General features: G+C 35.4%; 1 protein-coding gene across 16 annotated transcripts in view; it reads left to right on the top strand.

Moving 5' to 3' along the window:
- The window catches only part of TENM3 (teneurin transmembrane protein 3), a 699,726-nt gene that overhangs the window by 661,351 nt on the left and 24,543 nt on the right, over positions 1-13,832 (top strand). For all 16 annotated transcript variants that reach the window (XM_072406090.1, XM_072406089.1, XM_072406092.1 and 13 more), the window contains 3 exons: positions 7,393-7,625; positions 8,747-8,901; positions 10,447-11,321. In XM_072406090.1, the coding sequence (XP_072262191.1) occupies positions 7,393-7,625; positions 8,747-8,901; positions 10,447-11,321 (1,263 nt within the window). The remainder of the gene's footprint in view (positions 1-7,392; positions 7,626-8,746; positions 8,902-10,446; positions 11,322-13,832) is intronic.

The following is a 13,832-nucleotide window of genomic DNA, read 5'->3' on the forward strand; positions in this document are numbered from 1 at the left end:
GGCTGTTAAACTAGCATTGCTTAGTCAACAAAGTAAAAGCTGATTTGTTTTTTTTTTTAACATTTAACGTTATTAGTCGAGTGTGAGTGGCTTTTAAAGTATGTATTTATCTGTCATCATTTTCATAAAATATTGTTAATAGTAATCTCAAAAAACAACATTAAACTGACAAAAATGCTTTTAGACTTATTGTTATACTCTATTCCCAAGCACTGACTAAAGACTTGTGCTTGCAAACATGACTGACTGCCAAATGTACGCTATTATAAGCAGCTGTAACAGGCCATGGGCTTGCAAGCAACATCTTCTTTTTTATGCCCTTTGTAGAAGCATCTGGGAAGGTTCCTAATTGTTAAGCTGGACATTTACAGATAATGTGTTTATTCATTTTGAATAAAGTTATAGTACCATAAGTATACATAAAGGTGCAAAATCGGCACTCATGAATTAGTACACAACATTTTCATTGTGCAATTAAGGTATTACAGGGGAAGTGGAACCTAATATACCAAATGAACATTTGTAATAAAAAAATAAGTTAGACCAACATCTGTTTATTTCAGTGGAAATTGGTTATGTGGAATAGAAAGATTTTAATACAAATGTGAAGTGGTTTGTTGAAATTGACAGAAATAAAGTGTCTTAGGCCTAATCTCCACTAGCATTAGGCAAACGTCAGGCTCATAGTAAGCATTCCATTTTTTATCTTGGCTTCCATTTCATATCACATAGGGCAACACAGAGCCACATGCTGTTGAAATTAAAGCAAAGCTGAAGCATCCATGGAGACTGTCCAGTTGCTTTATGAAAAAAGTTTTCGCAGTGAGTTTCAGGGGCTTTAAAAATACAGTGAAGAGCATCAAAAGCAAATATTGGAAGCAATTGGAAACTGGGTCTTACTTTGAAGTGCTACTATCTAGCTACTACTGGAGTTTTCATAATTTGACTAGGCACCCTTATAAAGATAAATTGGCGGCAATCCATTCTACATGTAAAGGAGAGGAGTCAGGTTACTATTTCTGATAAATTACATTTACTGTAATATAAATAAACATAACTCTAGGAGATCATATCAATTATTTCCTTTAATAATAACAATAAATGTTTTGCTTTTACTTACCTATGGTAGAGGATCACAACTTTCATTTTGTATATGTATCCCAAAGCTAACAGTTGAAGACCTCTGGTGAAACCACGCAACTACTTGTGGGTCTGATATATAGGGCAGAATAGGGGTAAGTTGCTTACCAAATTGTCCCAGATTGCAACTTTTGTCCTATCTAACATTTGGTTAAATAAAGCGTATCTGCAATGCACACAAGAACTGTATTTGACTCTACAACTTTCATATACACAGGCGGTGCTGCTGCAAAGAAAATGTGATACCTAAGTTCAATATGCCATAACACTTGTTTAGCACTGCCTGTTAATACAGCTTTCTAGCTTTTTCCACATTCAGAGATTCCATCATCCAGGTTAATATATTGTACATATCCTTAGCATTCATAGTAGCTATCAAAGCATGCTCATTCAGAATCTGCTGCATGACCCGCACACTCTTCACTGGTTTTGATTGGCCAAGTTCATCTCGGTGTTATGATTCATGGCATTGTGTTTGATATAAAGTGTAGTAGGCAGAAAATATTTCTGCAAACATTGCTCACACGATATATGACAATAACTATAGACTGCACAGCCACTTTTATCTAGACTGTAGCATTAATATTAGACTTTTTTAATTTTAAATGAAAGGGCTACTTTAATGGAATCTTGACAGATAAACATGTAACAGAACTTGGCTGCTCTCCTGAATTGGATGCAATATTTACAGTATGCAATAGCAAGCCTCTATTCATACCAATTACATTTTCAATGCAGTCCTCGCCTCAGGCTTCCAGTGCATTATGGGACTTCTAGAAGCAAAGACGTCTGTATTTATCAACAAGGACATTCAGCTGAACCTGCCTGTATACATTGTAATTATTTGCAAGTATGATTAATTGTAGCCACTATACTACAATACATATATTTTCTAATTTGTCAGATGATCAGATATTTGAATGGACATTTTATGATGCTTACAAATCAAATTACAGAGGTGTCAGTCAATTCCCAAGATTATTGAATGTAGGTGTAATGAACGCCCTTTTAAAAAAAAATAGATTGGAAAGTCGAGCCTAGGGCAATCAAATCCATCTAAACAAAATGTTGAGAAAAAGTCAACATGAAGTACAAAATTCTTTAAATAATATTATTTTATTGAGGAATAAATAAAAGTAATGGGGTAAGAAAACTGCACTAATTCTTTCCCTTGTCAACATAAAAGAGTGGTTTTAATAATAGTAAACCAAACACAACTTTCCTAAGCCATCTGGCCTATTCTATAGTACAAATCTCCCAACTTAGCTCCTTAAATACTTTAAGAGGCAAGTTCTGTAGCTTTGTTTACATCCTCTCAGATTTAATCCTCTTAAATGTTTCTGCGCTTATGCAGTTATCCATGGTAGAGCTGTAAATAGTGGTCTCTTGAGCGTATCCAACATGGACATGCTTTAAGACCCTACACAAGAGCATCAGGAAGATCTGTTTATCCTGTGCTGGGTAAATGAATGAGGCATAGGTCATGGGTGATTAGTGAACACTTTGGACTGGCATGCTTGGAATCTGTAACCTGTTTTAAAAGCATGGCAACATTTCCCTAGAGCATATTATTATTCTGGATTGAGTTTACAAATGTTTAATCACCCCCATCAGCTTAATACTATTTCCAATCTCCTACCAGTTGTAAGAGAAAACTGGGGCCACTTCATGTGGTCAGTCATTGATATGAGGAAGGATAAGTTTAATGACCACCATCAAAGTTTTGCTGTATAAAAAAAGGAGAAAGAGTACCAGTTCATTCTCCATCAAATGCAATGTTTCTTTTTGGTTTACTTCTACTTACAAGTATGATATAAAATATAAATTTCCGCTTAGAGCTTATTCTTTATCACCTGACATATGCTTATAGCTTGCACTAAATTTTTCATCCCATCCTTCCTTGCTAATAGCGGGATTATTGCTTCCTGCTTTTGGTATCAGGAACGTGTTAAGTTATTATAAATGTATTTATTTTTACTAAATCACATGTACTGTGTGAGCAGATGTTTAAAGTTCGCCGAGAGATGCAGATTTATTTTCGTTTGGTATTTGTAAACTCATCAGAAATAGAACTAATTGTTCCTGTGTCCTTAGCACAACTTTAACTTTTATTTATCATATAGAATGTACAGTAAACTTTACATCCCATCTTTCTACTTTATTGCTGTATGTCTGCTTTATTGCACCTTCTTCTGTTGGTATTATTTTACAGGGTGAATGATGAAATGGTTAGAGAAGTACAGTGATTTGGTTGTAATGAATTCAACTCTTGCATGTTTTATCTATAGTGTTTCCTAGTAGGATCCAAATATTAAAATTTGACCTCTTTTTCATTTTTATTGAAACAAAAAGTATTCACATTCTCTAGCTAAAGGATTATGTTTTCTCCTCAAAATATGGCATAAAACTCTATTTTGCGTTTAGCTTTCAATTTTTTGAAGCAGGTAAACCATAAAATGCCATCTCTGGGTTTTATTTAGGACTTTAAAACAAGTCTTGGATTTTTTGTCAGTATACTAAAACCTTGTAACTGAGAAAGATTCCTCTCTCCATTTCTCTGCATCAAAAGATTATAGTTAGGATGTTTTTCTATATATTTGTGGCAGGGTGCATTGGCCACTAGTGGCACATTCCGGGTGGTCATCTGTTAAATGTCCCATTAAAGATAATTATAAAGCTTTTTTTTCTGGGAAGGGTTAAACTCCTATCAAATTATTTTTTGGTGCCTATTCTAATCTGTTGAGATATCCTTTCATCTCATGTCCTGGAAGCTAAATAAAATGTGTCACTATTTGCAATTTTTTTCTCCCCTTTTGCTCTGACAACCTAAAATGTTTGAAATCCCCTGCATTTCCTGATCCTGTGACAATGGTCATTAGCACAAATACAAGATTTAATCTTCTGAGGAGGGAAACATTTATATTTTATCAAATAATATTACACTTACTTTTTTATAAGTAGGCCTTATGAGAGGAGTGATAAGGGAGCCTGTAAGTGCCATCACTGTAAGCAAAAGCTTGTACAACAATGCATAGAACAAAGAAAAGAAGGCCCTTTTTCAAGTTCATATTGCTGTCTGTGGCTCCATTGGTTTAAATGACCCCTCAGTTTGTCCTGGTGATTTGTAAATTGGGAATTCCATTCACTTTTGAGCGATTTTCATTTGATGTTTAGTTTCCAAAACAGGAAAAGGACACTATATGTTTAAAATGAACCCTCTCAACTCTATGCAACACTATCTTTCTATAAGCCGAACTCAAACAATACTTAAAAAGTACATTTGCACTTTTAACTCTTCTTGTGCCCCATGCTACAAAATTTAAAAAATATGTAAAAATGTATTTTACTTTACTCGCTTTCCCAAAAACCTGTGTTATACTCTTCTATCCAGCACTATGATTTGTGGATGAGCACACATGCCTCTTATAAAATCTAGGGAGACCAGTCCTTCATTGTAGGGGTTGATGTCAGAGCCTGCAACCACAGCACAAAACAGCAGTAGGAGGAAGTCAGTCGCAGACAGAACCTTTGGGCGTGACTGGGTAACTAAAATCCTAGGCAAAAAGTGGGGCTTTTAAAAAAATTCAGTGGTAAGGCTCCTTGGCAGTTCAAGGATTAAATGCTTGTTTTGACTTTTTACTGGAGTTCAGCTTTAATTATTCTCTATCCAAACACTTTGCATATGCTTAAAAAGATATGCAAACTTGTGCTTTGTTTTAAAATAGATTTATTAATAAACAATGGTTCTGTTACTTTTTAAATAAATGACTTCAAAATAACTTAAAAATAACTAAAATAAACATATTTTACATCTTCACACTTAGTAACACCACCAAAATCGGTATATATCCTAATATATATATATATATATATATATACCTTTCTCCTAGGAATTTGGTACTCTGGGCACATTTTTTCTAAAAATTATTCCTCCTTTATAATATACAGTTGCAATTTGTCACACATATACATACACACACTTCTTGCAAGTATTTTTAATTTACATTTAGTAAACATTGGGCAGATGGGTAGTTGCCTTTTTTGCCATCCCATCTTTACCCTCCTGTACAAGCATAATTGAAGCTCGTACAGACAAGCTCTGTGCTATATAAATGTTTCGGCATACACATAATAAAATGTTAAGAGTGCTTGAAGTACTATTTACGCTCATTTAGACATTACTGTGTGCTGCCTTATTTCTTGGAAGGGAAAACCATTTTGTCGACTTTGTTAATAAATGTGATAAAACAGTAGCATCAGTCACCCAAATGAGCATAATTTAAAGATAACGAAGCCTAACTTATTTTAGGCATAGTAATTATCCCTTATAAATAGCATAGTGTATTTGTTAATGCAGAGCCTGATGGTAACACTGTGTACCTTATTGCATAGACTAGGCTGTTCTGTCCATCTTTTCCTTAAATTTTTTTTAACATTTCTACTCTCTTTTTTTTTTTTTGTTCTGTTCTCTGATAATGCAAATTTAAACCACAGACCATCTCTTTCCCACAATACTGACACTAGGGTTATTATGCCCAGAGCAAAGAGCTGGCACCAAAAAGAGCAGCATGACTCATACTTGCCCAATACTGTATATAGAGCCCTGAGCAAGTTGTGCCTAGATAATTTCCTGATTGACTTAAACAATCATAGATGCTCCAAAAAAAATCCAAAATGCTACAGTGTATGCTGATTATTTGCAACTAATGGCATGTTTAGCTGGGGCAGCATGAATATAGATGCGTGTTTTAATGAAAATTGCACACCAGGAATAAATGCAAAGCCGAAAAAAGAACAACTTCAAATTTCTCATACAAAATTACTCAGTTAAACGTGTGTTCTACCAAATTAGTGACACTGATGTCTTCTAAAAGGGCAGTTTGTGAACTGTCTGTTTCATTCCTATGCAGCATGTCTGTACCCAGTGTTCGGCGGGGTCCCTGGTACAATGAATGAAAGATTGCTCTGCTCCCGCCATAAGCTGTAAGATGTAAACGAAGCATATCATTTTGTTTTAATACCCTCTAATATCTGGGAGCTAGTAAAAATCACAGGTATATGCTGGTGCTAATTAAGAAGACGAATAAAATTGCCACCTTACAATTAGTGTAGTAAAAGCCGTGAAAGTGTGAAATTATATACTCATTCTTTCTTATAATTGAAATGTTTCAGTGTTTCTAGTCAAGCGTACATGTAACAGATACAGGAGTTTTAATTTAATTGTTACAAAGAATCTATAACAGTCTGTAGATCTTTCCGTCGATTTAGCGATCTCTCAAGTAATTAAAATAGCTTTTGTGACCAGATCAGATGTCAATTGAATGGAATGTATGTAATAAAGGTTTTTGTAAAAGATATTATAATGCAGAAGATTAGAATTTATTCAGAATTACAGTGAACATATACATGCACAAGGCGTCATTAAAAAAAAATCTTTGGACTGCTTAGTCCACCAGGTGAATGAAAAAAAAAAGTTCTCTGAACTCCAATGACTCTTTATGACTCTCTAAATAGTACCCCCTGCCCTACACATTTTTTTTATATTCCTGGTATACTCACAGATGTCCAGAAATGGCCAATAAAACAATATCTTTTTAGTGTTTTCTTTATTAACATTGCATGTACTTTATATTGAAAATAGGACCCTGGCTATTGGAAATAGTCTATCAGGGTGGTTTATTAGCGATCTTGGTAGATATCACAAAGCAATTTTTTCACATTTGTCTTCTTCCAATTATGTAGTTTAATTTCACCTTTTCTTTTCACTTATCTAAGAAGTTTGTATTTGCTTGTTATATTGGATATATGTTTACTGTTTGGCAGACTTTTGTTCATTTCAGTTGGGTTTTGCATTCCAGTACAAGTCTATGTGAATGCAAAACTTGTTTAAAGCAAGTCAAGTGCAGGTCAAATGCATCTGTCATTGAATTCATAATGATCTCAGAAGCATCTCATACTGATCCTATTGAATCAAGGCCATTGACACAGACCCTTTATATAACTCTTATCTTACCTAACGTATTAGTTATGTTTTAGTGATACAAAATTAAATCGCTTGACAACTGTTGTAAAGGACAAGTTACATTTGGCCTCACTTCTTGTGATATTTTCATTACACAATGACAGCCTATTGCTTTGAAATCATACAATGCATACATTATTCAATTGTGTCATTTCTATTCATCTATGTGTTATTGTTGTAGACTTTTTTTTTCAAAATTTCTAATTATAGCATGCTGTCTGTTTCTGCAGTAGTAACTTGGCCCACCGCTACTACCTGGCTACGGATCCAGTAACTGGAGATCTTTATGTTTCTGATGCAAACACTCGCAAAATATATCGCCCCAAATCCCTGACAGGAGCAAAAGATTTGATAAAAAATGCAGAAGTTATCGCTGGCACCGGAGAGCAGTGTACACCTTTTGATGAAGCAAGGTGTGGAGAAGGAGGAAAAGCAGTAGAAGCAACGCTCACAACTCCAAAAGGTAACTCTCATGAAATATATCCTTACTGTAAATGTTTTTTTTTAAGGCAATCGCTTTGTCTTTAAATTGGCCCCTGGAGAAGGTGAGGGCCCTCTGCAATTGTTCAGTTCGCCATGAACAGTTATCATCACCCAGTCAGTTTTTTAAGGATGGAGAATGGGTGGATACTAGTGTTGGTGTTCGAAATCGGGTTGTCCTTATATTCGACCCGAATATGGCTGGTCGAATTCGGGTAGACCCAAACTGAAAAAAGTGATTGGAACGTAAAAATTCAGATAAAAGTAAAATGTAAAAAAAATGTGTTAAAAAATTTAAAATTATTGTTAAATTAATTTATTTAGTGTTTGTGTTTATTTTTTTTTTATTTTTTGTTTTTATGTTTTTTACAGGTTATCCTACAATTACTTGATATCTTTTACTCTGTAACACACTTTCCAGCACAGTAATATTATGATACATGGGACTGCAGGCGATCCCCGGGCACTAGAAGTTGAAAGGGGACCTCTAGAGGTTGAAAGTTTCCCCATTCATCACATCTAGTGCCCTGTGTTCTTGGATAGAGAAACTCTTTTCAAGAACACATACTACTAGTACAGTGTGGCAACAGCAATCAGGATCGCTGTTGCAGCCCTGTAGTATGTGTTCCTGGATAGAGTCTCTCTATTCAAGAACACAGGACTCTCTGTGTTCTTGGATAGAGAAACTCTATCCAAAAACACATACAACTAGTAAAGGGCTGCAGGAGCAATCTGATTGCTCTTGTTGCCCTTAATAGTCCCTAAAAATAACCTAAATTCCCCCATCATTGACTTCAATAGTGTTTGAATTCAACATTCGCCATCACCCGAACAATATCTCACTATTCGATAGAAAAGCTGTCGAATCGAATCGTGAGATATTTGTCACTACTAGTATCAACACTAGTATACTTCCAGAGATATCTGCTATGACCACCTTAAATGATGTTTTTACTTAAAGCTACTTTAAAAATTGCTTCTGTCAGCACAGATAAAGAGTTTTTTTCCTGTAATATTTCTTAGAAGTAGATAAGAAAAGAGTAAAATGTTACTTGTGATCTGTGTTGTTACAATAGTTCTGACCTATTCTACTCTTTTGTAAAGGTATTGCTGTGGATAAAAATGGATTAATCTACTTTGTGGATGGAAAGGTTATCAGAAGAGTGGATCAAAATGGAATAATATCAACGCTGCTTGGATCTAATGATCTGACCTCTGCCCGACCTTTGACCTGTGACACAAGCATGCATATCAGCGAGGTATTACTATAAACAATTGTATGAAACAAATTATGATAAATGGTCTGTCAACTAATCACTGTTTAAAAGGCTAATCATACAACAAGAAATTGCTTACCTAGGCTATGCATATAGCTCTTTCGGCTTTGACAGTATTATAAAATCAATAGTTTAATGCTTTAGTAGAAGAATCACATTATCTCATGTGCAAAGCCTGCTTACAATGATGAGATGATTTTTGTTTGACCAAGGGCTGAATTCACAGTACATTTAACACAAACACACACATACAAAGGTATATGTATAACTTTTTATACAGCTTGTGGCTTAAGATTATATCATGCAGGCCAAAGCCTGATGTAAAACAAAATGTGTGTCAGGAGTTAGAGTTCAAATGTTTCTTGGTAGTGGCACCACTTAGTCAGCCCTTTTTGGTTTATGGTACATCAGAAATAGAGATAGGATGTTTGTTAGTACAAGCTTTTGGCGTATGTAAAAACCCTAAGGCTATGTTAGGACAATTATTGCTTTCACATACCAATGAAATGCTGCATTGGGAAATTGCTGCATGTAGTGCCTACTTGCAGCAGCCCTATAGAGAAAGTATGGGGTGGCAGTGAGTGGGAGCTGTAAAATCTGCAAATGGTGTGAATGTTCGAGCTGCCACCGGCAGCCAAACTGCAGTGTTTGCTGTCATTTCAGGTCTGAACCTGCCTTAAACTTTGACATCATGCTTCACTGTATACTATTGCCTTAAGCAAATCATTTTGGTGGCTTTGTTGCAAATTTGTTTACCTACCAGTGATAGCACTAACATTTGCAACCGACAATGCTAAGCCATTGCTTTTAATTTGCCTTATTTGATAATTTGCATGAATGTAAAATGAGTTCTGCAATTTAGAAAACTCTTTTCCATTATATTTGCACATTTAATTGTAGTTTTCATTGACCAGTGAGATATGTTTTTTGTTTTCCTACCATGGGGTTAATATACACACAGCTGTCTGTTTACGAGGAGTGTGAATTATTATCATTGATTTCTATAGATCATTATCTCTTATGGAACTCCACAACGTAATTGTTAAAAACAAAGGTAAATAGCATAAACACATAAAAAAAGAAGCTGAGGAAGCACATGCAGTTTTTTAGCAAAAAAAATTATAAAAGAGGAATGGGAGCCCAGCACATGGACAATAAATAAATAAAGTTTTAAGGTAATAGTAGTATACACATTGTCAGGTATTGGAGAAATTGATGAATTAGAGACTGAAGAGAGTATTTAGAGGCAGATGAAACATTCAGAATTTGGGGCTGATTAGACAGGAGTTTAGGAAGTTCACTTTGCAAAGTGATTTTCCGTCAAGGTCCGTCAAGGTATACTAAATCATATGCAAAGAATGTAAAAAAAAAAAAAAAAAAACAATTTGCACGTGATTGGATGGTTGGCGTCAGTAAATCTTCACCAGCAAGTTAATGTTTTGTTTATTGGAATTCTTCTATTTAGCCACTAACTCAGTCACCCGGTAAGTTCAATTGTTTTACCAATTGCCATTTTATGTTCCTTAGGTAAGGCTTGAATGGCCCACTGACTTGGCGATTAATCCAATGGACAATTCTATATATGTTCTGGACAACAATGTAGTTTTACAGATTACAGAAAACAGACAGGTCCGTATTGCTGCAGGAAGACCCATGTATTGCCAAGTACCTGGCGTTGAATATTCTGTAGGGAAATATGCAGTCCAAGCAATATTAGAATCTGCTACTGCTATAGCAGTGTCTTATAGTGGAGTTCTTTATATCACAGAAACAGATGAGAAGAAAGTCAATCGTATTCGACAGGTAACTACTGATGGAGAAATTTCACTGGTTGCTGGCATACCATCAGATTGTGATTGTAAAAATGATGCCAACTGTGACTGCTACCAAAGTGGAGATGGCTATGCAAAGGACGCTAAACTGAGTGCACCATCCTCTTTAGCTGCTTCTCCGGATGGCACACTGTACATCGCAGACTTGGGAAATATCAGAATCCGGGCAGTTTCCAAAAACAAACCTGTACTTAATTCAATGAATTATTATGAAGTTGCCTCACCCACTGACCAAGAGCTGTACATTTTTGATATCAACGGAACTCACCAATACACCATGAGTTTGATCACCGGAGACTATTTATATAACTTCAGTTACAGCAATGAGAATGACATAACTGCAGTTACTGACAGTAATGGAAACACTCTTCGAATCAGGAGGGATCCTAATCGAATGCCAGTGAGAGTCGTTGCACCTGACAATCAAGTGATCTGGTTGACAATAGGTACAAATGGATGTCTGAAAAGCATGACTGCCCAGGGGCAGGAGTTGGTGTTATTTACCTATCATGGTAACAGTGGACTCCTAGCCACTAAGAGTGATGAAACTGGATGGACTACCTTCTTTGAGTAAGTACTACTCTAGTGGTATTGTTTACTGTTGATGTCTAAATTGCAAAGCTCTAAAATTTTTAATTTCCACAATTTCCACAGATCTGCTTAATTAGGGTTTCCAAATTATGCAATATAAAATATTGTTTTAAGTCATGTACCTCTTCAGTGAAGTGATAGTAAAGAACAAAGACTAGAGTCAGAGCAGATAAGGAGCTTTGCTGAGACCCTTCAGCCAGACGAAATTTTCACTGCCCTGTTTTCTTGCATTTTTTTGACCAAGCTAATGCCACAGATCTTGTTTTTTTCATTGGTTGCTTTTTTGTTAATGTAAAAGAAGAATAGTAGAGATGCACTGTAAAACTACATAAGGAGGGAATTTGAGCTGGGGAGAATAATGAGTGCCCACAGTTCTTGTTTTTGTCCCCGCTTCAGTCCCACACTGTTCAGATGGATATATTTAACCTTGTTTTTGCTAGACCACTTGGTAAGCTTATCCCAATCCAATAACTGTCATTGTTTATTTAAAATCAGTTGGCTGGTACAATTTCTCTGCTTTGTGAAGACATGAGCTGCTGCTTTTTCCTGTACAGTTAAACGGGATTATTGCCGGCCAGTTTCAAGGTTACTTTATCATGGTCTTTTACCCAAAGCAGAACATTAAAATCTGTCAGAAATAAATTAGCTTTGTTTAAAGTTCAATTATTTACATTATGATTTCCACTTTTTCTTTTAGAATAGAATTTTAGATGCTTGTATTAAAAATACTTTTTTTTCTAGGTAATTAGACACAGAAAAATGATTCTCTTTCTAGCGTAGCAGCACTTAATCAATAACATAATGACTCGATAATCGCATCAAACAACTAGATGTGAGAAATCAGAGGCACCTTTTTAAATGATAATTTACTAATTTATCTCTATGGGATACAGAAAAGACTTTGTGCAAAAGAACAAGTCATTCCAGCCATAAAAATGACATAATTGAAAATAGCAGGGGGTTAGGTAAACACATGTGGCATTATAAACTGGAGTGGAATTGATTTTCTTGATATAGTACCTTCTTCATTTACTATCAACAATAAAATTGATGGACTTCCTCCATGACTAATTTCTCTAGGTAAGTAATATGCACTTTTATTATGTATTGCATTTTAATGTTTTTATTCTCATTAATAAATGTAGGTTCATCTGGAACCTGTGAGCATAGAAATAGGGGATCTGCAATGGCTGGTTACCTTAAAAGTTCAGTAACACACTCCAGATCTTAGCTTTGCTAATTAGGAAGTTGCTGCCTCGAAACAAGCATGCAGCAGTAAAGCCTGGCTAGTTTTACTTCTAATACTGAATGCTCCCTCCATGGCTGTCCAATTTCTGTACTATAGGGTCAGGGTCTACACACATTTTTGGTATTTCTCTAACAGACAGCAGTGAACTTAGTTAATTGTGGTTTGCAAAGATTCTCAACATTCCTATTTGTGGGCCTCAAATATGAGTTGCGTAGCTCTGCTCTAGGCAGTCACAATCAGCATGATAGCACAAAGCCTTCAGCTTTAAAACTCAAGTCTTAAACTGTAAAATCCATATTTCTATCCTTACAAGTACCCTTTATGAACACAAAAACTACAATCAAGCAAATAAAGCAAAGCATTTTCTATTATTTAACATTATTACTTAAGAGGGCAGTTAAAAAGCAGTGGTCTGTTTATTTCTAAGTGTGAACTTTCCAAGCTTGGGAAGTCAAAACACAATATAAAGTAGTCCATAGTTTGTCCCAAAATCTGTGAGGGGGGTTCACATAAAGATGGCAGCCTTAAGCTCTGTACAGACACTCCTAAATTATTACTGAATAATTATTATTTCCATTGGATGGTAGAACTAACAAAAAGAAAACACAATTGGATCACTAAATGACAATAGGGGAGAACAGGATTTTTTCATAAGAGCATTGTGAGCAATCATCTTAGGCAATGAAAATCTAATGCCTGTACATAGCTAGTGATGTATTGGAATACAGTTTTACTGTTAATAGATGTGTCTGGATGTTGACAGTTATCTCAATTGCATCACATTAAATCCAGTGTCCTGCAAATGAGCCGACTGCCAACAAGTGGTTAATTCTCTCTTTAACAAAAAGATGTAATTGCTTGTACATTTAAATCTTGAGAGAAAAATACATGCAGTGCATTAGCGCTAGCATGGGAATAATGAATATACTATTTTCCCCAGGCCGTTGGGCCAGGAAGCTTCATTTGTCGCAGTCTTCCAAATTCCAAACATAATCTAAGCTTGCTATACATGAATGGACTTTATGATCAATGTTTAATTCTTAATTAATCAAAAGAAGCAGTTGTGCAGGATCTTCGAAATGCAGTTGAGCAGAAATTGATTGAGGGGTCTCAAAAACCCAAGTTGATCAATCAATTTTAGAAATTCAAATACAATTCATGGTCAGCAAAATAACACAAACAAGTATGTTACCCCTTAAATGTGGACACCAGGAGAGGTTTTCGAGCCCTCTCAATCAATT

The sequence above is a fragment of the Pyxicephalus adspersus genome, chromosome 3, assembly GCF_032062135.1.
Source record: "Pyxicephalus adspersus chromosome 3, UCB_Pads_2.0, whole genome shotgun sequence".
NCBI classification, from domain to species: domain Eukaryota; kingdom Metazoa; phylum Chordata; class Amphibia; order Anura; family Pyxicephalidae; genus Pyxicephalus; species Pyxicephalus adspersus.